The sequence below is a fragment of the Sander vitreus genome, chromosome 5 (genome assembly GCF_031162955.1).
Source record: "Sander vitreus isolate 19-12246 chromosome 5, sanVit1, whole genome shotgun sequence".
Classification (NCBI taxonomy): domain Eukaryota; kingdom Metazoa; phylum Chordata; class Actinopteri; order Perciformes; family Percidae; genus Sander; species Sander vitreus.
The window spans coordinates 28,683,959-28,711,115 of record NC_135859.1 but is presented as its reverse complement, the minus strand read 5'-3'; the positions used below and the strand labels follow the sequence as shown (position 1 = coordinate 28,711,115).

Genomic DNA, 27,157 nt, shown 5'->3' with positions numbered 1-27,157 from the left:
ATATTTTATCATTTTAAGTTCCTGTTCTACACTCTCACCTGCCAGGTGTCGTTTCCCTACAGCTCAGTGTTAAGAGGCTGCAGCAGACAGCTGAAGAGCACACATAAGCACTTTTACGGTCAAGGAAAACCAAATGTGGTGAGCCTGCGTGACATTTTAGCACGACAGATCATTCTATGTATGAACAACGCAGAAGCTGTTATGGCATTTCCACCATCACGTTGCCATGCAGCTTTGTTATTGAACACTGCTATCTGACTCGATAACGCTGACTTCACTGTCCCTCAACCAAAACACTGCCAGAAAAACCACTTGGGGAAGCAAGGACATTTGACTGAGGGCTGTTGACGCCTCCGCCGATTGTGCCTCCTCACGGCCCTGGCAATCATGAAGCACTTCATGTACCAAACACCCACAGAGGGAGGAAGAGAACAGGGGAGTAGGGGGTGAGAAAAAGAAGGGTGAGAGAAAACGAGTGTGTGCCATATTCTCCATATTCTTAGTCTCATATTTTAGATTTCCACAGGCAGAATTACAGCTTTATCGCAAAAGCTTCCTCTGCCTTGGCAAAATAAAAGGCCACAATAAAGAGAGATTTCTGCGCTGTCATTTGACTCCCACAGTCCTGCCAAGACTATAGTGCACAGTTGTCAGGAAGCAGTTTAGTAATTTAGCTATATGTTCAACTTCCCACTCTAATCCTCTCTCTACAATGTGTCTTCCAATATTTGATGAGTAAATGCAGGATCCAGACTTGAGCACTGCCAGCTGCAGAGGAGCTGTAGAAGAAAAAAGAAATAAGGCCACAGCAAACTCCCTCTGGCAGTATCAGTAACAAAAACGTCACCCTGCTTTGACCCGTGACTGTAAAGTGTCCCTTGGGTTGATCAATAGTGTCTGAGGCCATGTCCACGTTCATGTGGATAAATCTGAAACTGACGTTTAGATTTGAATTAAAAAACTTGTGCAACCACACAAACCCTTTTAGGTGAATGCGAACGTTTGCTGCTCACGCTAGGGCTGCAACAATTAGACGATTAATCGCGTTTGTCATTTTTCAAGCAAAAATGCAAAAACATTTATAGTTTTAAACAGCTTCTTAAATGTATTATGTCTAATGTGATCGTGAACTGAATATCTTTAGTTTGGATGGTTGGTCGGACCAAAAAAAAAAAAAAAAATGTTTTGGTAAATTGCGATGGCCATTTTTCACTATTTCCATACATTTTACAGACCAAAGGATTAATAGAGAAAATAATCTGCAGATGAATAGATAATCAAAACAATCCTAAATTGCAGCCCTAGAACAGCTAAAACATGGCTGAATCTCTTCTTCCTGCTTTTGATTTGGTTTGGCAAGCATGGCCAGTGAAATCTCCACTGAGTCTAAGTGCCCTGAAAGTGGCAGAGCAGAATGCATTAGCACATCCCTGTAAAATAGTTGGTGCTGGAAGATTAGTTATAAAGTGACTACTTGTGGGTCGTGGACTATTGTTTGTAGCTTGTTTTGTTTACAGCAAAATGGATATTAAGAGGGATATTCTATTGGTGGTGCTTTTCATTCAGCAGTGCAGGGTTAATTGGCAACTATTTTGATAATCAAGCTAAGTAATTTTTTAAAGCGCCCATATTATGCTCATTTTCAGGTTCATAATTTTATTTCGAGGTTGTACCAGAATAGGTTTACATGGTTTAATTTTCAAAAAACACCATATTTTTGTTGTACTGCACATTGCTGCAGCTCCTCTTTTCATCCTGTGTGTTCAGGTCTCTGTTTTAGCTACAGAGTGAGACATCCCACTTCTGTACCATCTTTGGTGGGAGTCGCACATGCGCAGTAGCTAGGTAAGGATCACATCAGCTAGCTATCTGTTTCTCCAGCTTCTGTCAGTACAAGGCAGGATTAGCTGGGAGACTTCTTCTAAACGAGGGCGCACTTCCAACTTTGCGTGGAATACCTGCAGAACAGGGACATCTTTTGTAGATTAGGGTGAACTCGTGTGTGTTGTAGCAGTGTTTTGCCATTGAGAATGAGGGGGCTAACCGCTAACCGCTAGCATGCTAGCGCTGCTAGCGCTAGCATGCCAGCGGTTAGCCCGGCGTTTCGGCTAGTGACATATAAAACCCTGCAGATTTTGACCAGCTCACCCGGAGACTGAAGGCAGAACACATTCAGAAACCCGTATCTCACTCAAAACAGCATGGATGTTTTTTTTTTTCCAAGTTTGTATGCGTGTGGAAGCACCAGAGACACAAAACACCCCAAATCCCAGAAAACAGAGCCGCGGGAACATATTTTGAATTGGGGGTGCTGACAAATTTTCCAGAGTGAAGTTTTCAGCCAAAGTCAACCACCACACACCAAACTGGATCCATCCCATTTATTGAACTGTATAGATATTCAATTCATTATAAATAGCCTATCCAAGACAATAATTAGCCAGCCATAGGCTACTGATCCCGAAACACCGGAAAATAATCCCGTTATCACTATTCAACCAAGTGAAATTTCTTTCATACCCATACTGTCAAGATGAAGACAAAATATCTCTATTTATTAAAACGAAGGCACTTCGTGGTGTCAAAACAATACTAAGGCTTCGGTAATACAACAAGGTACACGCTCCAAAAGCGAAAAAAACAAAAACAAGACAGAACAAAATAAGCACAGTTAATGCACGATATAGGCACACAGCTACGACAATGGTACAGAATATGCCTACTACAAGCTCAAAAACTGAGCCACAAAACACAAGGGTATAGAACACATCACTGAATTATATCAAATCAAAATGAAGCAAGCCAGTCTGCGGCTGCCCTGGTGCTGCTAGCTTGGCTTACAAGATTAGCTCCCTTGTCGTCTGTTGCTAGCAGGGACGCTGTGGCAGTGACAGGTGTAGAGGGTGCTGCTGCTACTTCTTTCGGTTACAGTTGCTGAGTTTTCTGCCTCCAGTCTTTTAGGCTTTTTAGCCTGTGGTTGATTTATAAAGAAATCCAAAATGCGCTTTTGTGCCATGGTTAGCTAACTTCTGTACTGTTGACCAGCTGGGAAAGTTTCCACAACTATCTTCACTCATGAATGAGTGTCAGAGGTGCACAGCACGCCTTCCTCTTGGCAAAAATCAGCAGATTCATTCTAATCAAATTATGCGTTTATCTCTTACTTACCAGATTTTAAAATGTATTACATTTAATTTGTAATGAAAGGAATTAGATTTATATTAATAATCAATTTATTAAAAGTATATATATATATATATATATATATTTTATTTTATTTTTTTATTTTTATTATGGTTGTAGTAGTTTATCCTTTCGCTAGGGGGTGATGCAGCACCCTCCGCACCCCTAGTTCCCGCGGCCATGCCAGAAAAGGTGATTTTTTTTTCATAATATGGGTACTTTAAGCAAAAAAACATTCCCCTGTAACAGCTTTTAAAATGTGAAGATTTGCTGCTTTTCTTTGTCATATATGTTAGTAAATTAAATATCTTTGGGGTTTGGACTGTTGGTCAGACTAAACAAGCAATTTTAACATGTTGTGTTCTGGGAAATTCACTATTTGTTTTGACATTTTATAGAGAACATAGAAAAAATAATCCTATTATAATCCCCCACATTACACTAACATATTTTGAAGGGAAGTAATCTGATTCTGATGGTTGGAAATTTGTGCTCACAAACTGAATTACCGACTGGTTAAAGGGAATGATGTCTCGGAAGGGACTTGTCCCGCGACTGAGCCAGAGACAAGAAGCCGACAATGTGAAGAGGAAGAGAAAGCTAAGGATGAGGGCTTTCTCATGTTAATGACACTTCCACCCCCATTCAGTCTGGCTTCACTCTATTGTGGCTTTCCACCTGTCAGTCAGGTCTCCTTCGTGTAGACAGAAAAATTTACAAAAGAGAGTAGATGGCTGTTGTTCACACTGTGACTCCACAATATGTATTCAAATGACTGAACACTGTTATATACACGCCTGGCCGGATGAAGCTACAATAAGCCAATAAGATGCAATCATACCTTAAAGGATAACCGCTTTAGCTACAAATGTGCACCTGCAAAGGCTAAGTTTAAACAGCCAAGGTGATGACAACACTTTTCATTAATAATTACAGTATATGTTTGGCCTACAAATTCCTGTCTTCTTATTCTTATATTATATATATGAAGTTCAACAGTTAAACATGCTAACCACTGAAACTGGAAAAGTAGGAAAGCCAAAAATCTGTTGGGAATATAATGAACCTGAAATGCCAATAGTGACAAACCAGAGCCCCAACAAAAACAAGGAGCTTGCTCAGAACATCCTTCAACTTCAACTTTCAGCAGTGGAAAGTTTCCACTGCTGAAAGTTTGTGCCAGAAAAGTGTAATCTGTGAAGCCGTGGGACTTGGGTGTGAAAATACAGTTGAGGATAAGAAAGGAAAACACAAGCGATTTCCTGTTCTTGATTATACGCCGTCTGTGCACTTCTGAAGACATCTATGACACTCTAGATGTTCTTTTTCCACATTTACTTGGAATTACATTTACTTCAGTGCAGCTCTATTATATCCTTAAAATGGTTTCATTCACACCATGGATCTACTTCAGTGACACAAAAACCTATACAGTATGTAATGCGATACGCTGGCAAAGGATCTTGAAAAACAGCAAAAAGCAATCATGTGTGAGATATGTGTTGGACTATTCAGCACACTGAAAAGTCCTGTGCACAAAAAAATTCAATATTTGCAGACACTTGAAAATATTCTGTGTGGTATTTTGTAAGGGCTCTTATGCTTCCTGACAATTAAATAGGCAAGTGAAGCCTTGTGCATACAAATTCAAGCCAATTTACCCAATGCACACCACGCCCAAATTCACTCATACAATACACTGAAAAGTTTAATGTTCAATACAACTATATCTCGCTATCAGTTAAGAGTTTTGTGAATTGCCAAGATAGTGTCATGCTTGTTTGATACACCTTATTTTGAATCCCTGAATTCAGTGGACATTAATGTTTTCTAAAATGATCTTAACTTCATACTACTGCAGGAATGATAACTTTCGATAGCAACTTCAAACCACTGCTACCAGAGGGACAAAAAACAATACTACACTTAGAATGACGTCATTGCATGGGCTATTATGTTAAAGCACCCGTTAGGTGTCAGTTTGAGCATGCTCTACAAAAGACATAACAGGGACTCTAAAGGAGGAGGAAAAAGATGTACAATATATTAAAAGGTACTACAATTACTTCATCTTGTCATCAGTTTTCCAAGGCTGGAGGTGGACATTTTGATAGTGTGACTGATAATAGAATGTGTGATGAGGTTTTGCCAATATGTAACGGCACTAATGTACTGATGTTTTAATGCACGTTCTTGTCTTGACTGAGCTACGCAGCAAGAATACTAGGGAAACTCAAACCAAGTAATGATGTAGTGAGACAGCTTGAAAACTGCAAATTACTACGTTCACAATTGCAGATCATTTGTTGGCAAATGCAATCACCATAGTAGTGAATTGGCATTAGTCCATGTATGTGATAGCTGGGAGGAAACTTGAAAAATAGATACTGGTTCAACCTTTTAAGAAGAAACAATCTGCCCCATATCATGCAAACAAAACTAAAAAGATGGGAAAGTTTCCAGTCACACATTTAAGCACAGGCACTGTGCTAACAGGTAACAACAACATAGCTAAAAAGTGCATTAGGAAAACAAATACATGTCTAGCATGATGGCATGTACCCTGTGGGAATCAAACTCCACACTTCCATTATTTTCAAAGCTCTCTGTAAGCACATAAAGAGAGCGGAAAGTGAGGCCACCCTTTGTTAACAACACCAGCTGCACACACATACAAACAAGGGGAAAATGGCAGAGGTTCAACTGAGCTCTCTTCCCTTGGTGAGGTAGTGGAGGAAACCAAAACCCAACGCCACCTTGAAAAACACCCTTTCCCCAGTAGGGTTTTTCCTTTTTTGAGAGCTGAGACTTAGCTCTTAAAAATCTAGCTAGGAGCTAAGTTAACAGGTGTTAATGTGCTGGGCTCCCCTCCCCGTACGATAAAACCCTTATGTTTACCTACTATCAGAGGCTAGCTGGGAAATCCCTCTCATCCTCCAGGGATGTTGAGAAAGAGCACTGACTTGCATAAATGCAAAGATGGGGCAGAAATAATGAGGAGGCAGAGAGGAAAAAGCCTCCCTGGGAATCACTGACAAACAGTGGCCGGGAGGCTGTTTTTCAAGGGTAGCTCTCCCCCTCAACCCTGTGTAGCGCAAAACCCCAGATAGTCTGCAGGATCAAATTGCTACGTTCCCTTTGTTTTGCTTAAAGCGCAGACAAGGCTTCCTACTTTTGGCCTGCTTGTTTCTCTAAAGCAATTGGATGGAGGGGATAATAGGAAAGGAGCTGGTTGGGAAAGAAGAGGAGAAGTTTGTTTGTGTCTGTCAGAGCCTTGCATTACCTAACACTGCTGGCTGGAGAGTGTTGTTCTGTGGAAAGATACAGTGGCGGTTAGGCTAACAGATGTATTGCTTCATGCTTCTCTTAACCCTTGATATTGCAGTTCTGTATGACAGAGTTCAGTACTCCACATTCATCAACTGATAACTCAGTTTTACTATATATAGTACTACCTGTTGAATGTACACACATGGAAGCACAGATTCATAATACAAAGTACAAAGTAACTGACACCGCTTCTTAAAACAGACCTGCTTTCAGTCAATTTACATGCCATACAGCCATGCAGAAGCCTGGCTTCAAAGCTCCAGCTGTAAACAGGCCTTTATTATACAGCACTGGTGCTGGAAACACCTTTGAAGACTTCTTCACACTGCAGATATTAAACTTATTACGAGTCACTTTGGACAGTAGCAGCTGCTAAATAAATGTTATGTAATGAAACAATAAGTGGAATAATTGGCAACAATTATGATCGTTTGAGTCATCTTTCAAGCACAAATGCCAAATATTTGCTACTTTTCTTTTTCTTATGTCATAGTAAACAATCCTTATCATTATCTTTTGGGTTTTGAACTGCTGGTCAAACAAAGCAAGACATTTGTAGATCTTGCTTGAAAGTGTGATGGACTTTTCCACCGTTTTCTGACATTCTATAGACCAAACGATTAATTGAGAAAATAACTGCCAGATTAATTAATAATAAAAATTGTAAGTCGCAGCCCTAATTTAATGTAAGCATATACCTACAGCAGCACAATTCAGCAATATATTTGGTCGTGCAACAAGTTTTCCTGACTTGTAATATGTGGATATTTTTAAAAACATAAAATATGACATACTTAAATGTTTCCCTAAGTATGCCAAATGCCACTACCAGTTGCTGGTTGGGATCAAATGCATTTGCCCTAGCTCAGGATTACAGACAGTAGCTTTGATGTAGTACAATGAGGTGTGTGAGCAGGGTGCACTTTCCTAAAAAGCAACAAATAAGACAGAGTTGTGAGTCTTGTGTCCACTCAGTTAGAAGACTGACCACTGGACACTATGCGCCGCCTCGCCTGAATGACTAGCTGATGTTAGTTAGAGGTTGCTGCTCTGACTGAGAGACTCTGGACTTGTCAAGACGAGGCAGCGCTGGAATGAACAATGTTCAGCTGTAATGAACAGCAGCAAGGCCTTGTAACCACAAATCAGGGAAGTGGGAAAGGGCAGGGCGAGGAATACATTAGACGCTAACAACACACCACAAATTGTGGCCAGTCTGTATGCTGCAGTGGATAAAACAGTCTAGACAAAACAAGCAGCTGTAGATGTTTTCTACATTACTACCTCTTAATCGTTACTGTGTAAACCCCCATAGGAAATACAGACACACCCAGAAGCAGAAGCAGCTCTTTTACAGTATGTAATAACTGCCAAAGTATAATTTCAAGATAAGCGATCACAAGATAGTATTGGATCATCTCTACTTGGCAGTTTACCTGCCAACCAAGGATGCAATGGATGACGACAAAAACAGGGATAGACAATCAAAATGGAACGCCAAGATCTATAGCAAAAATATTGTATTGTGCAGTACTGTTGCATTGCAATGTAATTCATGCCAAGACAAAAGGTCTAGTGATATACAATGTTTTGTTGATGAGAACCAGAACTATGTGCAACCCCCTTTTTTTTTTTTTTGCTTTAGAAGTAGACACGGGGTTGTGTTGAGAAGGCAGCTTCCTCAGTGAGAATGAGCTGATAACAAGCGCAGTCTGAAGCTCAGGTCGTGAATGCACGGTGTCTGGCACAGCTTGGGCTGACAGCAGCTGAAGATGACACACGTACAGCTACTTTTAACGCACTCACACACACACACACACACACACACACACACACACACACACACACACACACACACACAAAAGAATATCTGTATATTTTCCCTGCTGGAGAGTTGATTTCAGCACATCCAGCTGGCTTTAGGACCTCCTTGATATCTTTATGCATCTGCATTTCTGGCTCTAAAATGCAAGAAATAAACCTGGTATTTTACCACATTTGTCTTCGAGCCAGACAGAGCCTGACCAATTCTTCTCTAAGACCAAGCTTGTGCTTTGTCTGGACAGCATTAGATGTAAATCATTTACTGCAGAATATCTAATATGTGAATAATTTCTATGGCGGCTGAGCTGGAAAAAGAAGGTATCATACTCACCCTTCTAATCTTTGCCCTCAATCCTGCCATAATCCATCTATACATTACAGCCTCTTAAATACAGCTTGCATTTGTGGGAGTATAATGTATGTATATCATGGCATTTTAAGTCCACCACCCCCACACACACCCCAAAAACATATCCCTCGCAATGTATAAGGATAAAATAAAAGCCCTGCTTGCAGCAGACCGTCCGCACAGTCCAACATGTTGAAGACTGCGTGTTTTCGGTGTATAAAACACGTACGTCCTTTTTCTTGCAGCATCTTAAAGACAACATCTGAGCTTTAGCTTCCCCCTACAGTTATACTAGCTGCCAAACCAGAACAATTACATCAATGATTTCTCAAAGCAATTAGTAACCCTTCGAGCAACTGCGGCACCATGCAGCTGTCATTTCATCGATTAGAGCTGACTCACTGCTGGCTCTAAAGACGGACATTTAGTACAACAACATACAATGTAATTGGGTGCCGACAGGGAATCCTTCCCAAAAGTTCATAATTTTGCATCTACTCTTTATCACATTAAAATAAACAACTGAATGTTGTTCCGATCGTTGTTAAATATCAGGTCTAGAACTACTTCACTAAAACAGGTTTTAAATTTAAGAGACCGATTTAAAGCTAACATCACAGTACCGAGACATATGCTAACAATTAGCCTAGACAAAATGTCAGGGAGGACAATGAAACTAGACAGCTGGGGAAAAGATTAAGCAACATAAACATTTAAAATAGAAATCCCGTCACGTTTTGAATACAAATGTGGCACAACAAAAATATTTTAATTTAGATTTTAGCTACTAAATTGTGTTTCATCGATTTTAATTTACTCAATGTCCTTGTCCTCGGAGCAACATACTTTACTTTTGTTTTAGAGGGCAACACAGGCAGCTTAAAAAATTCAGATGTGACTCACTTGGTCTGTAACAGCTTGGGCTGCAACTAATGATAATTTTTATTAGTGATTAATCTGTCCATTTTCTGTGAAATCAAGTCTACAAAATGTGACAAAATTGTGAAAAAATGCCTATCACAAGTTCTTGGAGACCAGCGTAGCATCTTTAAATTGTTTATTATCTCCGACCAACAGTACAAAAACAAAGATTTTCAATTTACAATGATATTAAACAGAGAAAGGCAGCAGATTCTCACATTATTTAAGATAGAAGCAGAACAAGTTTAGCATTTTGCCGAATAAATTACTGAAATTATTAACAAAATACTTGGCGATTAGGGATGGACGATATGGTCCTAAAATTGTATCACGATATTTCAGGGTTTATCTGCAATAATGATATTCTTGATGATGTGAAAAAATACTGAACAATATTTTATTATTACTTTCAAGAACATACAAGTGCAACAAAATAAGTGTTATAATTTTATGTCAGCATAAACTTTAAACAGTTTGCCTTCAAATATTCAGTAAAAACAAAACAAAAAACAGTAACTCAGAGTGAGATTCAGATTTGCATTAAAATATAAATAGTACAATATAGTGCGCATCTAAACAGCTGCCACATTAACAGGCAATTACATCATTATCATCAATATTGCTATTATCACAATATGAATTACTTCATATCATATAATATTAAAAATGAAACTGGTTTATTCTAACGATCTGATATGGCACACCCCTATTGGCGATGCTTTTTTCTGATCGACTGATTGTTTTTAGCCTACCAAATAACTACTTGATAACATGCACATACAATATAGGCCAACGCTTAGAACAAAGCATGTCTTCCTCACATATGACGTAGTTATCAGGTCAACATTTTCAAGTTCCTGATATTTGATTTAGCTTTGAAGGATAAGAAACACTGTCCTTGTCTTATAGTGGCCAGTACTACAGTGCGTATCACTCCCTTCCACTACTGTGAGCCAGCTATTGATTGGCTCTGTGTGCACTACTACTGTGAAATTGGAGACGGTGCTGAAAAGCTGAAAAGTGTGAAGTACAATAGCAGGCAGGCTAGCAGAGCTCCAGGAAGACACACACACACCACACACACACACACACACACACACACACACACACACACAAAGCTTCTCTGTCAAATCTGATACTGATGCACATGGACTGATGGAGGATGACAAACAAGTGGAGAAAAAAAATGAGGGGCGAATTCACAAAAGGATTTTGCGGCTACTAAACCTGCACAAATAAGTATTAAAAAAAACTAATTTACTAAATTCTCAAAGCACCCGCAAAGGGTGAAATGCTCCCCTAACTGCGTTGCTAAGCAAATAGCATCTCAGTGCTCCTGTGCCATTTGCATGTAGGTAATACATACATGTGGCGCAAAATTGGCCCCTTTCTATGCAAATGAGCCTCATTGCAGAAACAGTCCAATTCACAAAGATCAGTGCTAATAGCCACACGCAGTTACAATGAAATTATTAGCGTCTTCAGAGAGTTTGTGGTAACTGAAGTGCATTTATAAGGGGTGTCCTCTGCTTCAAATCGTTCCAGCTATTTTTAGTCCCAAAGTGTGCTTTCAAGAACACCAACAGCGCTGACACACAAATAGTAATAAAATTGTTTAAGATAGAATATTGACAAAATAACGAAACAATGATTTCATTAGCGTCTCCTCAATTGTCTTTAAATAATGCTAATTTTTTTTGCATCCCAGTGTGATAATCTCAGTGAAAACCTGATCTACACCGCTGCCTCACATCTGCCTATTAAACCTGCTCTCTGGTCTCACATGCTTTCTGGAGATGGTGTACTCAAAAGAATTTGATGTCATTAAATAGCGGTCTACGTTTCAGGTTGGATAATGCAGCCATCTGATAAAAGTGAGGTGTTGTAATCTGGCACAAGTCTCCATCTCTGTCAGCTTTGTGACAAAGCAGCTTTTATGCAGCCCAATGATTCGCTGATTTGATCAGTCATCACCATGTCAGCCTGGTAGGGAGCAGGCAAGTGTGGCATGCTTTTCATAGGTCTCTAAAAGACAGCCCGCAGTAGTGACAATTGTATTGTTATTGTATTACTCCACAATTTATGTTCAAACCCAAAGTCCCTGGTGAGTGGAATAAACAGGGAGTTACAGTGTACTAACAGCACTATGTAACCGCTCTTTCAACTGCCTGCACTGCGTTTATTCCACTTCTTTCTGCCCAAAGGGCTTGAATGTGCCCGCTCACACTAGGTTTGCAGTACTCCAATGACAGCCGTTCTCAGCAGAGCAATATGTATTCAAAAGAAAATTAGCAACCTCACTACTGCTTACTGGGAAAAAAATGTTTTTTAGGTGAATGACAGAAACTGTAAATGTTCTGCTGAAACAAAGTTATTTGTTACACACCCTAACAAACACAAATGTGAATATGTATAGTACAACTTTAACAAATGGGGCCAAACAAGTAAAAACCGTTCATTCACGTAAACTGAAATGCATACTGTAACTGTACTCCTCCCTTTAATTAGCACTTAGAGACTGAGGCCAGCCAGTCCATTAGCTGTTCATTAGTTTGTTGACTTTTCACTTTGCAGGGAATGGCCTTGACTTATTAAGTGACCCCATACTTATAGAAGAAGCAAAACAGTGAAACTCATCTGTCCAAATGTAATGGAAAATATATCAGCTGCCAGGTTTTATAGATTTGGTGATGTGCTTGAGGTGTAAACAGGACAGCCAAGTGTTTTGATGACAATCCAAAAGAAAACAGGCAGTCTGATAAACCTTGGATGTGCTGTGATGCATTCAGAGATTAATATTTCACGGGGATAAAAAAATCATCTTTGCTGCCAAATTGCCTGGCACTTAGGAGAGCAAACACTAGAGACAAAGTGAGAGAGGTAAAATATGACACATTTAGGGAGGTTATTTACTGCTGCTTTTTACTAACTTCCCATGGAAATCTTTGCAAAGGCTTTTTAACTTTGATATCTGGTCCCTTACTTGTTTTAAGTCGAATTCCTAAACAACTCAACCCACCTAAATTTAACAACCACAAGAACATGTTTTCCAATAATATACACCTGTGAGAATTTGAGTCATGCTTATTTTCCTTCCACATCTTCACATGAAAAGATGCCCGGTCACTACAATAACAGTTCTGCTACTCTAATTAATTAAATCGTCTTTGGCTCATGGGGTATGAATAAAGTCCCAGGGCACTGAACACCATTCTTTGTCAGTGCCAAAATTCACCACATCATTTTACCCGTCCAAAACTGGAGATGATACAGCTCGGCGCACTTCCTTTACAGTTGATACATCTTGGGTACATGTGCTAAAGGAAATGCCAAGTGTAGATGACAGAGCAGATAAAAACCAGAACAGAAACTACATACTGCTGACAAATGAGTAATCTGTAATACCTCCCATTCTGTGCTCTACAAAGCAGGCTGCTGAGTGCAACTTTTTAATACTTTCAACTTATGAAAACATGGAGTTAAGACTACAATTAATCAATTAGTTGATTGGCAGAACATTAATCTGGAACTATATGTTTAGTCTGTGTAATTGAATATATTTGGGTTTTGTACTCAGTCAAAACAAGCACTTTGTAGTAGTCACTGTGGGCTTAAGGAAATAGTATTTCACTATTCTCTGACATGATCTCAATCTTCACATTAGCGAAGCTGGAACCAGAGAATGATTACGTGAAAATGGTCAAAACGTTTAATCGATAATCAGAATAGTTGTTGATCATTTTTTCTGTCAATGGATTGATGGCTTAAAAGCTACAGTAAACCACTGATAAATACTAAATAGTTTATTTAGCCATTTCAGTATACTAAAACTTTGTTGAGTTGTGTCTGATGGAGTTTACATGGTAAATATTTAATTTTTGTTGTTAATCTTCAACAAAAGTTGCAATCTTCCCAAACTCAAACTTCAAAAACACCTGTCTAACTCCTGAAACAAATTCACTGAGAATACAACAAGGTAATAGTGGTCCACACACAAAATAATGCATAATACAAATTTCCTTCGGGATAATAAAAATCTATCTTATCTTATTGTGTACTTTTATGCATATTTCACATCAGTTTGGTCAGTTTCTATAGCCAGTTGAGTCACACCAGGTTCGGACAATAATATCATATAATATCAAACTAACCAATGACTGAGAAGCCAAAAAGACATTGCCTTTGCAGCAGTATAGCAACCATAGGCTCTCAGCCTCTCTGCTGTCCGATATGACTCAGTGTGAAAACTCCCCGGTGAGGCCAAGCTTTTCATTAGCATGGAGCGAAGTGTGGGAGGGCGGCTCAGAGTGCTCCCTGCCCACTCAGCTGTAGTGTGGGCCACAAACTGCACCGCCAGAAAAACATTATGCAACCACCATGCCATTGTGTACAGCGGAAGGGTAACCACGGCAACGGGATTCAGAGACTGAGCAGAGAAACCAGCGCTGGTTGGAGGAAGGAAGAGTGTGGTAGACAATCCTGGGTGGGCTTGAACAGCACGTGTGAGTGTTTGTGTACAGATATGGATTTTGTCAGGATGTCCTGACGGAGGATTGTCGGACCCCATCTCCTTTTCAAGTTAGTTAATAGTCCTAATGCCATGGCAACGGACACTACTAGTTTGTGGTTGGCATGGCAAAACCATGTTTGAGCTACACTGGAAGACCTCAGCTCCTGTTTACCAACCATACTGTATATTTCCACAATATTAAAAATGAGAACCATTGATAGGGAATGCACAATCAGCCCACAAACATCCAATTGCATCACTTGAAACAAAGTAATCATGAAAAGCACGAAACAACTGTTTTATCAGTCGTTAATCGATTCAACAGGTGTTGACACTTTATCTGCAACTTTTTAGATAATCGATGAACTGTTTAAGTCATTTCTTTACGCAGAATTGTTAATACATTATTGGTTCCAGACTCTCTAATGTGAATATTTGCTGGATTTTAGGCTTGGGATGGCAGTAGCTCAGTCAGTAAGGACTTGGCTTGGGAACTAGAGGGTTGCCTGTTCAATTCCCCCTACGGACCAAGTACGGAGTGTTAAAACCATCAGCCACCAGAACACCACTAGCTCATGGTATATTACACTGAAGTAACCACTGCAACATTATTATATTTCAACAATAAACAATATTTCAATGATTGAGTCAATGTTGTCAATGTTGTTAAGACCTCCGACATGACTGGGACTATAGAAATAAATGATTATGGGAATTTCTGACTTGAGATCTCTCTGCAGGTGTATAGACTTTTTTTTCTACTCCCTGCTGTTGAGCAGACACACTCAGGAGGGAGGAGTCACACGTGCAGCTTCAAAAACTATAAGCAACAGCACTGACAGACAGATTACTGACAGACAGCTAAATGAGAGGCAGGCAGTGTTTGCCCTTGTCTAGTATCCACAGTGAAAAGCCATTCAACATGTCACAGGAATGTCATTCACCTCCCCTAGCTCCAAGGTTTTAAGGCAGTGCCAACAATGGATACATTGTGCTTAGAGGTAAAGAGAGGTGGAAAGGTTTCTTTTACCATCTTCAGAGTTGATGAAGAGCTACAGCCACTGTGGTTACCAAACATGTTCACTCCTGAACAGATTTCTCAAGCCCAAAACAGCATTATTATGGCATACTTCATTAAAGTTACACAGGTGTGGATGAAAAACACATTCTTCATTGTAGATGGATACAAAGATAATCATCCTGGTATCCTCAAGTGATCTGAAATGTCAACCTCATGGTGGCGCTAGAGGGAAAGTCAGGTTATCACTAAAGTCAGTAGGATTTATCTGCTGGGTACCATACATGTTTGTACAAAAATTCATGTCAAATCCACCCAATAGTTGTTAGTTAGATATTTTTCATGGTGAACAAACGGACTGACATTGCCGCTAGTGTGACTAAATATCTAAAAACAGGCAAAAGTCTCTAATCAAAATATAAGAAAACAAGATTATAAATTTGATCAGACAATTACACTTTCGATACTTGACAGTTATCAATGCTCAGCATTACCGAGCATTTCTCAGATAGCCCTCAGAACAGGGAGAAGCTTTGTTGTACCTGTCTTTTCTAGCTACTAATGTGCTCAGTTAGCTTAACAGAAGTACTAAGACAGACAGAGACACATACAGAAACCAGAATGATATCAGGCTGTGCATACAAATTGAGAGAAGTGCAAGACCGTTGGACTGACAACCAAGGAGATGGGGGCAGAAGGTGAGGAGGGGGGCTGCTGGTGCTTCAGTTGGGCCATCTATCGTCTACTGTTTTATTTTGTGCTTGCTCTTTAAAACAGGGCCCCTATACGTACATCTGGTGAAACTGACATTCAGCAAGTTTCAAGGTTGTTAACTCTGTCATGACTCAGGGAAAGTCAGCAAGGCACACAGACTGGTTTTGTAGGTTTAGCAAAGACTTTCTGAGTTGATGTGACCCTGTTATTTTGAGACGATCTATAAAATGACAAGTAGGCAGAAGTTGACATTCAAAAATGAAATGATGACTGCCCTTTATGATTCGTGGTAATGACTGCAACATAACAGGGTAGAATTTCCTCACCTCCAGAGTGACCTTGTCGACGATGAGTTTTGAAAGCACATTTATTTTGATTATCTCAAAGCAGAAGCACATCACGGACAACACAAAAGGTTGTTCTCGAAGGAAAGGAGCTTCAGGGAAACCAAACACAACAGACTGTGTGAGTATGAATATTGCCAAGGCAACTCAGAACAACAACAATTATCCACCTAGAAACAAGCAACAGAAAAAAAGTTTGGCATGAAATTGTGTGAGGTCTAAAAAGGACCAGAAAATGTGGTTCATACATTTTCCAATATCCCTTGATTTAACTGTGTGTTTAACTATGTCTGTTTTACATGAGGCATGATATAATTCAATGTTATCAATAATCAAGCAGCACTACTGAAACTAACTGCCTGATGAGTACAGACTATACTATGCAGACTGTGAGAGAGAAAAAAAGAGTAAAAGTAGAAAAGTGGGAAAGCTAAAACTCTTAAGCAGCCGATAAAACTCTTAGCAGTCATTTTGGTGCATTGTGCACTTCCTCAGTTAATTCCAGGCCAATTGACATAGCCTACCTGTAGCTTTGGACCCCAAATATGCTCCACGCAAGAATGCCAATGCTTTGAGCTACACAAGATTGATTTCACGCATCGCTTTGTCTTAACGCAGCGCAAGCTGTACTCTGTGCGTTGCGACTAGGGGCGCTACATGAAACAACAAAAGAAAGCTGACCCCTCCTCTTTGGGTTCACTTCTGCTCATAACAACCATGACTGACCAGCTGAACATGTCCGTAATCATAGGCATATTTAGGTCACCTCCTGACCTCTTCATTCCGACAGTAATTAAATTGAAAATGTATCCACTGTGATTAGCTTTACTTTGCCTCCTTAAGGAGTGGGGTTTGTTACCTCCACTGGACTGATGCTCAGTGCAGATCCTGTTGTTTACATGAGCTAAAGCCAAGAAACTCTGCTGTAGTTTCTTGAAACAACTAGACAGAAACCAAAATCAGACAGACATTCAGTCTGCACTGCTTCAGCCAGGCAAGCTTGAGCCAGACTGAGGATTTAGTTCATATATCGATGCTTACACCAGTCATATGTTAAGCCCTCAGAGAATTTTTCAACAATGATCTTTAATCCCTCTGGGGCTGATGATATTCCGCTCAAATTGCTGCGAATTATCTCGGGTGAAAATAAACCCTCACAAAAAACATTTAATCCATCAGTGTAGAGGCAACATTCGTTTTGTTGTGTTAAGATAAAGACACATTCAAAACAATAGTGAGTGCAGAAAGCTACTATTAAAGTGTGTCCAAATGCATGCACTTTAAAGTTGCATGTGTGGAAAATGTGTAGGCTTCTTCCTTCTTCCTACCGTTGTTAATCTAAACATGAACTGCCATCAATCAATAAATCAATGATTAATAATGAATAAAGCAATCAACCAATCAAATGAAATCATACGAGGCACAATTCCAGTGACATGTTATCCCATCAGCCTCTTCAACTTGTGCATGATTCATCATAAAGCCGAATGTGGTCGTCAGATTGGCACACAGAAAAAGAGTCCGCCGGTTGAATGGCAACGGCACTTCAGGATTGAGCCAAGTTTCGGCGAAAGGACACCACAGCTTCCGACATCCCGCTGGAAGATGACGCAGGCACGGAGGTCTTGCAGCTTACCGTCCGACGCCTGCACTATGGCCTTCATCATGAATCTTGCAGAGCTGATGGAGAGGCCAGGGGCGTAGCACAAAATTCTGGGCCCTGTAAAAAGGCATTTTCTATGGGCCCCTCCCCGCATCCACAGCTATTCATTCTAGCATCTTTGCAATGACGTCATAGATTTCAGGGAGACAAACGTCAACAAAACGACTGGGTCTTCTGTTGGGCTGTGTGTAGGCTTCAAAACAGTTGGTCATCGAATGCGATGAACTCCCATCACCTTATTAGTAATCCTTTCAGCTTTGGCGCCGTCCATGGGGAATTTTCTCCCTTTCTCTAAATTCCGTAGTTATCAAGGACCGAGTCTTGCTTGTCGCAGAAAAAATAGCACGGAAATACCGGCCACTGCCATTGGTGACTACAATCTTATTTGCCGATAGGCTGATGGCGGTCAACGAGGCGAATATCGGCCGATACCGATGTTCTGCCGATATATCGGTGCATCCCTAACAAAAAGCATCACCTTCTATGCATTTGAGGAGATTTCAGAGTAAGACAGAGATAAACAACAGAAAACAGTAAAGTACATATTTCGTAAAGTATGTACATGTTTGGGGCGCATGGATAGCTCACCTGGTTGAGCGTGTGCCCCATTTACGAAGGCTCAGTCCTTACCGCGGCGGCCGCGGGTTCAGTTCTGACCTGTGGCACTTTGCTGCATGTCATTCCCCCTCTCTCTCCTGTTTCACTTCTCAAGCTGTACTGTCACTACGGCCTAAAATGCCCCAAATGTTTTCTTTAAAACAAAAAAGTATGTAAATGTTTGTAATCAATTGGACATTACTTAAAATTATGAAATCAGGTTTAATAGTGCCATATCGCTTAAACTGCTTCATGTTTGCAAGTAAATATAGTCTGACACCGAGTGCTCCATCTTCCCAGACAAATGTCTTCAACTGAAGTGGGCGAGCATGTGTGATGAGAGAATAGATATTCCAAAAAATAACACATCAGAAGGAGTGTTACATAACAAATTTACTAAAAATTTAATTTTACTATAAAATTTGAATGTACCGTAATATAAAATGTTTACAGCCCCCTTTACTTTCAAACAGAATAAGATTTCTCACTTTTTTTTCTGATCAACTATCCCAATTTCAACTATTCTAGGACTAAAAATGTACAGTAGTACAGTACTTAGTCAAGTCCATTTTTTTGTATAGCGCCAAATCACAACAGAGGTTATCTCATGACACTTTTTATAGAGATCATGTCTAGACAATACTCTTTAATTTACAGGGACCTGGGTGCCCGGATAGCTCAGTTGGTAGAGCGGGCGCCCATATATAGAGGTTCACTCCTCAACGCAGCAGGCCCGGGTTTGACTCCGACCTGCGGCCCTTTGCTGCATGTCATTCCCCCTCTCTCTCCCCTTTCATGTTTTCAGCTGGCCTGTCAAAGTAACGGCCAAAAATGCCCCAAAAAATAATCCTAAACAAAAATTACAGGGACCTAATATTACCCCATGAGCAAGCACAAGACGATGGCGGTAGGCAAAACTCCCCTTTAACGGGAATAAATCTCATCTGCCATGACCGAGGTACAGTTTACTTATGTGACTCATCAGATTCATTATTGTTAATTGGAGGTGAATAGAGCTTGTGAGTGTGACAGAGAGTATTATCATCGAGTGCAAAAGTAATACAAGGAGGATGAAAGACAGAATAGGGAAAGTTGTCTTTTTCCCCAACGATTATAGCCTCTCAGTTCCCATGCTTGACTGCCTGCAGATCTCTCCTAATTGACCACAAAGGGTTGTCGCACCCCCTCCACACACACACAAACACACACACACCTGCCATGCACGCTAACACAGTTGGCAGGGATCCCATTATCCTCCATTGACTGCAGAGGCTGCAGAGATTAATTGAAAATAACTCATTACGCTCCTCGAGAACATTCCAAGTGAGTGAGATTTCAATTTGAATCGTAAAATGACCGCAATTTGAGGAGTCTTACTGGAACAATCACGAGGCTAAAGTCATCCAGGCAGAGATGAACAGACTGGCCTTCGAGACACAGACAGAGAGAGCAAGAAGAGGAAGAAAATCTGACTTCAAATATAAACCCTGCAGGAATACTGTTGGCCAGTACTTCTACTTCTCCACTCAGTTTTAAGTCAAACAAACCGTACACTGTTATTAGCTCTTTCCTCATTTATATTTTTTTAGCACTTCTCTCTTACATGATGATTTTGAAGTCACAGGAATATCATCATGTCTCTCTGACACATACCCTCCTTGCTACCGCTACATAATGTTGGCAATACAGACCAAAGCTTTTGCACTCTGTGTTGTAGATAAGTGTGTCAGACTAAATGACTAAAATGTAGGATGCATGCAGGAAGTTGGCAACCAAAGAAAGATGTCTTGTGATGTTATCCTACCACGACTGTTATCAATGGCATCTTCTCTGTTTGACCTCTTGACCCCACATCTGATGCCAATGCCAACAACAAACATTGGGCAGATATTTTGTAGACATCTTCAGTCCCAAGTGATTTGCTAAGATACAGCAAAAATGTAAAGCGTATCGCCTCCTGTGAGCTACAGAATTTTGCATTAGAGTGTGACCCAATATACAAGCTTTCATGAAGTCATTAAATCACTATTGTATTACAATTATCTCCCGTAGCTCTAGGCAAAACAGGCATCAACTTAAAGGAAGGTGGCAACCCTTACAGATTAAAACCGTTTAATTCAACTGGGTTCAAAATAGGAGCTACTAAATGATGTCACAATTTAGTCACATTGTGTAAACTCTGAATTTCCTCTTCTTCCAGTGGGATATCATTAGAAAACTACCTCAAATCAAAGCTGTTATAAACATTAGTTATTTAAAGATGGTATTAATGAATAATAGGATAACCTGAAACTAAATGTTGAAAGGAAAATCCTTGGATTCAGAATAAGGAGGGAACACTGCATTTATGCAACAGCACTGCCGCTCCCTTGGGTCGAGGGGGGTGGGTTAGGGTGGGTGAGTGAGTAGCAGGCCTCATCAAGGACACCCCTGCTACCCAGACTGGCCCTCCACCCAATAATGCAATCCAGTGTAGGGGGGTAAATCTAGGTCAGTAGCTGGGGCATAGTCTGCATGGAGTGTGTGCATGCCATTAGCTGGTGCTGGTGGTGTGTTGAAAAAAGCCATGTCAGTTACAGTAGTGAATATTCTGCAGCTATATTTTTAATGGTCTGCAAAGAGACTCACAGTCTCTTGAGGAAAAAAATAAATTCTAAATTATATCACCATTAAATACAGGAGTTTGTGTGGATGTCTTGCATATAATCCTATTTTGTGTTCATAGAAATGGGTCTTTGAGGTGATTTTTGCCGAGGAATAACCCAAATACAGTCAGTTTAATGCCTCTTATGTTCATTTGCATTGCAGAATCCCTGCTGAAATACACCAACCCCTCCTCCTCTACGAATGGCAGCCACACACACACTATGGACACAACAAGAGGGCCAATTGGTGGAGAGCCACACATCGGTCAGATTAATGCAGACTAATGATAGAGGCAGAGCACTGCAAAAATATGCAGTGTAAAACTGCCTTGTGGACCAGATTAAAGGCACAAACCACATATATTCAACAGTCAGTTCATGTTTCTCTCTCCAAGTCAGAAAGTAGCTGAGTCAGTGGGTCTCCAAACCAATGACAACATGGAAACTTAAAAAAAAAAAAAAAAAACCCTGAACTCAACTCACATGACCCAACAGCCTGTTTCTTCATGCAAACTTGGATGCTGCTCTGTTTTGCTGGAGAACCGAGCTGACTGAGGTAATCCTAAATGATTGCACGCTATGGTCAGACCAATGTAAAGGTTACTTTGCTGATATTATAGACTGATAATGGCTTGTTCAAAAGATCAGATATCAGCCAGTCGGTGTCATCCACTGCTGACGTGATGTTGAATTCAATGGAAAAATACTTGATTGTAAAAGTTGTATGGTGTCCCAGATTTCCCCCATCCCCAATCAACAGGAGAGAGTCATCTGAGAGCTGCTTGGCCACATTAGAATTTAATTGGTTTCAGTTTAGAGTTTTTCTGTCAAATTATGGTGTTGAAGATGTTTGTATAGATATATTAGGGACGCAACTAATTATTATTTTCATTATCGATTAATTAGCTTGTTTTCCTAATTAACCGATGAATTGTTTGGTCTATGAAATAGTGTAAGAGAATGGGGAGAGAAGAGAGTACATGCTGTGCTGCTATTCCTCAACTGACTGCAGGCTACAGAGGCTCTAAGCCCTGCTAGAGTGTTTTTATCCCTACCGTCTCACATCCAGGCAACACAGCACCACTATGAAACCCTTAAATGCTTCAACGATGCTTCTCCTTTCACTTAACTTTGAAGTTACTACTAATTTTTCATTTTGAAGCGGTATCAAATAGGAGATCCTTTTAAATGGCAGCAACCATGTCTTCAGTAATTCCCCTGCTGATCTCAGGGCCCAAAGTGAGAATTTTCTGCCAATCTGTGAGGCAATTAGAGAGCTCAACTGAGCACAGATGCGGTCAGTGCTGGGTTTATTAGAGAAAGGGGTTGGGAGGAGAACAGCAGCAGTGGCAATTTCTATTAGGAGCCATTTAAAACACAGCTGGGATTACAGCCTAACCAGCCATTTTTTGGACACAGTTCAAAATGGAGAATTTGACCACTGGTGCATTTGCCCGGGATTATCACACTTTCTTTAATGCAGCAACAAATTGATGCCTCGAGCTCAACAGCTAACCTGATGTGACTCTAGCAATTCCCTAAATGACGTTCGTTTTGCACTTCTAGTAATTCAAATTCTCTGGCCTTCTGCAACTCAGGAGGATTGGTAAAAAGCTGGCTAGTTATCACACACACACACACACACACACACACACACACACACACACACACACAGAGAGAGAAAGACTGGTTCAGGTCATAAGGCAGTTAAATCAAGGTCTGATGAATCAATCATTCTGGATAGTGAAGACTATAGCCTTAGCAGGTAATTCCAGTGGCTAAAAATACACTTGCGAAATGATCAGACTGCACACTTCAACCTTAAATAAGCGTTACACATCTCCTCTGGCTGTATTTACTATATTCTGCAGCTGCGTTGCTTCCTCCACACCCTCCTCCTCATAATACTGAGCTTGCATGCTCACTGTAGTTGTACTACTAAAGCTTAAATGCTTGGCTTCACCAGCCTTCGGTTCTAACATGCCTGCACACCAAAGGATGCGGTGTCAGTGCAGTCTCAAGTCACTGCTTGGGTGATTTCCAATTTTGAAAAAACAAATGGGCCTCGTTCCAATTCCAGCCAGAGTCGAGAGCCTGGAGTACAGTCAGATCAAAAAACTCTCTGTCTTAAAGTGTGCCAGGCATTACACAGCAGGTCATTCCGCTGTTATCTGGCCAATAAATAGACAGATACAGCAGTTTTCATTGTAAACTAACTGGTTATACCAAACTTAATCCAAGTTAAAGCATGTCAGAAAATACTTGAAAATGTTTTTGCGGGCGCACATATACAGAGGTTTACTCCTCAACGCAGCGGGCCCGGGTTCGACTCTGACCTGTGGTCTTTTGCATGTCATTCCCCCCTCTCTTTCTCTCCCCTTTCATTTCTTCAGCTGCCCTGTTAAAAAATGCCCAAAAAATAATCTTAAAAAAATATAAAAAAATAAAAATAAAAAATAAAACTATGCTATAATAACACCACCTGTTTCTGCACCGTTTGTGGGCAAGTTTCATTTATTACAATTTAACACAAAAGTTAAATGAAGCCCTGATGAAAACTTAGCAATGTCTGTAGCTGTACTAGGCGAACCGAAACAGGTAGAAAATGTGAATACAGCTGTCAACTAGTGTCAGAGCATAGGCCTAGCTGTACTGTGAGAGAAATAAAAAGGGATGGTTTGACATGAAGTTAGATGCTAAAAAAAAGTCTCACTAACCAAAGACAAAATTTGAAATACATGCATGAGGCCCATTGTCCAGTTCAAGCCGGAGACAAGGTGCATGCCTTTTTTAGCCAATCCAAAACATGCCCTTCACTGACAGGTTATTCATTTCTGATCATGAGTAGATATTATCAGATGTATTTTTAAAAGTAGGCTGATACTGAATATCAACCGAATGTCAAGTGTAGTTGAGTTTTAGAGATTAACCAGGCTATCAAAAGCTGTGCTAAATGTCTTTTTCCATATCATGCAGCAGCCTTGAGCTCCCCTAAATCATACATAATTCTATAAAGAAATGAAATCCTTCCAAAAACAGACTTGTACAATAATCTATTTGGGCTGTTTTCCATTAGAGCCCACTTAAACACTGTTAATGTTGAAAAGTCCATGATCATCACACTATGAGGGTAGACAACCCCATTTTAAATCCTCTCTGTCCTAATCATACTACAATAGAGAACGGATCCTGGTGTTGGAGCAACGACCAAATGAGACTATCACACTCACATAGCCGTCTCTTTACGTCCAGCCAGAAATTCAATCCCATTACACAAAGCTCCTCAACCGTCTCTATTACCAAAGTAGCATAGTGAAGCAGCTACAGCAACTTCAGCTCTCACCCACAGTGCTGGAAGGTGAGCACTAATAGGAGAAGCAGTGTTGCCAGACAGGCCCTGGAGAGCAGAAAACAATTGGTTGATTATTGCCAACACGGAGTACATGTGTCACTTTGATAACCAGAAACTCATGGAAATCATGTTTATGATCTACTGTGAAGATAAACGCACCCCCCTGGCTTGTGTTATTTCCACCTCTCCTATAATATAATATAATGCAGTTTTTAGTTTTTTTATCTATGCAGCGGTGAAATTAAACTGAAAACAAGACAGCCACCAGTTTTGACACTATGGTTTCATGTTTAACAGGACAGCACAGCAAATCAAGAATATCACTCGCTCTTCAGCAGTAATGTGACCAGCCTGCTTTGACATTTGAGCAACTTTCCAGACAAAAAAAAACAGCCCCAAGAACCAAAACACCTGTATTGTCGTCTACATTCAACCTTTTCATGCCCATTGTCAAGCGTTCACCTTTGGCCAAACAGTTTGGCTGAAATAAAAGCAGGTGGTGCTATAATGTAAATCCTCTCTCTGTAAAGATGTACAATGATACCGTCTGACACCCTCCTGCAATAAATCTCCAGAAAGAGGCAGCAACAGTTACAGACGCTAACCTCTTCATCACTGACGATGCATTATGGACTGCATTAATCAGACGCACTCACAGTTGGGGGATGCATGTCAAGCTGCATGCTTGAATGAGAGCATGCATTAGTGTATGTGTTTATAGACTAAACCCATCTGTGTATGCAGAGTCGTGGGTGCAGCATGGCATTAAAACATATAGTAAGGACTTGCACTTTGGAAAGATGTGTTAAAATCTTAAATATAATCCTGCAAATGTAGAGACGTAATAAGGTATTTCCCCGCCCGCCTTCTCACACACCTCTACCATGAAAAGGGGAAGTTCATACGCATTAGGAATAAGGATATAAAATAAAACTTACCTTCCCAGCTCGTCTCCAATTTCGTAAAATTCCTCAACATTTTCTTGGTTGAAAAGATTCATGTTGTCGGGGCACTTCCTCCCTTTTCCCCCGACCGCAGGCATGTCTTCCGAAACAGCCTCTTCAAAGCGGCACCATCCCTACCAGCAGCCTCCGGTCTGGACAGGGTTACGGCCAGCAATCCTCCTCATGTTAGAGCTTCCAAACCAAGTGGGAAAAGACATCAACAGGGGGAGACATTGGAGAATAAACCATTAAACCTCGACTATGAAACCTGACTGGAAAAGCTGGGCGTTCAGTCAACAAAAGGAAGCCAAAAACTGACGGAGCAATGAACCTGCTCCTCCGGGGCGACGTCACGACTCCTGGAGCTGATCTTTCCTCCCGGACCCTACTATCTCTATCAATTTCCCGGGCACCCTTTTGAATTATTGGGCTATAACAGCTGCCAGTATTACATATAATAGTAATATAACCATAAGTTTATAACCACCGGCTGGTTAGGAATGCAAATACCCCCCCATGAAAGCTTGTGGTAGCCATGGGTAACACGCTAACGTTAGTCTCCTCCTTTCAGTCCAGTAAGAAGTCATATCTTCTTCGAATAATGACCCGGACAGGTGTTTAACACTGTTTAAGAGTGTACTAAAATGTCACACCCTTGAAAACATATATTAAAAGCCTAACAATTAAGCTTTTTCCTAAATTAAAACCACGACTCGCCCCTGTACGTTAACGTATATGAAATATACAGAATCGTGAACATTAAGGTTAACGTTAGCTTGTATTCCGAGCGTCACTGGCTCTTTCTTGATCCCGACAACTGACTACAATTGTATGAATTCACTGTAAAATATCTTACAGTTTGCCGGTGTATGTCCTGCTGCGAAACGTAGCCGAGATTTCATGCGTGTTGTGGGAGCCTGTGACCCCGGTTTGGCTCACGGAAGACAAAAATGTTGGCTTGGACGGGAGAAATCAACGTTAACAATGTAGAAGACAGTCTGGTCCTGGTGATGCGTTCACTGTCTATGGGATATTAGGTAAAATACGTTGCACCGATTCGAGTTCTATCTGGTTTGTCGTATAGTAAACAACGCTAACACCAGATAATCACAAATTAAAAATCGAGTCAAGAGTTGTTTTTTCCTGTCGTATACAAACTGAAAAGAATGGGATTTGTTTGCCTAAAGAAATTTCAGCAAAACGGGTTTTCAACGATCAATTCGTAATTACTGTATTTTTACGTTCCTTAAAAGCAGCATCGCTTTAAGTCAGTTGAAGGAGCTTCTTCTGTCGCAGGAGGGCAGCAAAGCTTTCACTTTTATTTGAATCACAGTTTAGCAGATACTTTGTACATAAGAGATGTTGTGTCATTAAAATGTTAATTATAATGCAGTTGTTTATTTCATTTTGAAAAAGATCATATTCACAAAGCAAAACTGTCAAATCCAACCCAATGTCTTCCCCTTTACAGTGAATAAAGCTGTTACAGTAATACTGTGTTACGTTGATAGTAAAACATTATTTGCCTGATAACATTTGAGATGATCACAGAACAATTGTTAGACAACTGGTAATGTTAACGTTTCAATATGTTGTCATGTTTATCCTCACTTCTCTGGTCTTTTGATTCGGTTCTCTGTTGCAACATGATGCTGATTCCTGTCGCGAGGAGTAGGTCAAGATCACATGTAGACCTGGGACCATGCATCTGCAGAATGTGCTCTGTCTTTATAAGGATACACTAAACATTGTAGTTTGGCCTG

General features: G+C 40.4%; 1 protein-coding gene across 1 annotated transcript in view; it reads right to left on the bottom strand.

Annotated features, from left to right (window-relative positions):
• dapk1 (death-associated protein kinase 1) overlaps nt 1-26,405 on the bottom strand; it is a 92,547-nt gene extending 66,142 nt beyond the window's left edge. The window contains exons 1-2 of the mRNA XM_078251389.1: nt 26,251-26,405; nt 25,389-25,586 (exon numbers count right to left, since the gene is read on the bottom strand). Coding sequence (XP_078107515.1) covers nt 25,389-25,492 — 104 coding nt within the window. The 5' untranslated portion in view covers nt 25,493-25,586; nt 26,251-26,405. The remainder of the gene's footprint in view (nt 1-25,388; nt 25,587-26,250) is intronic.
• Between the last annotated feature and the right edge of the window lie 752 nt (nt 26,406-27,157).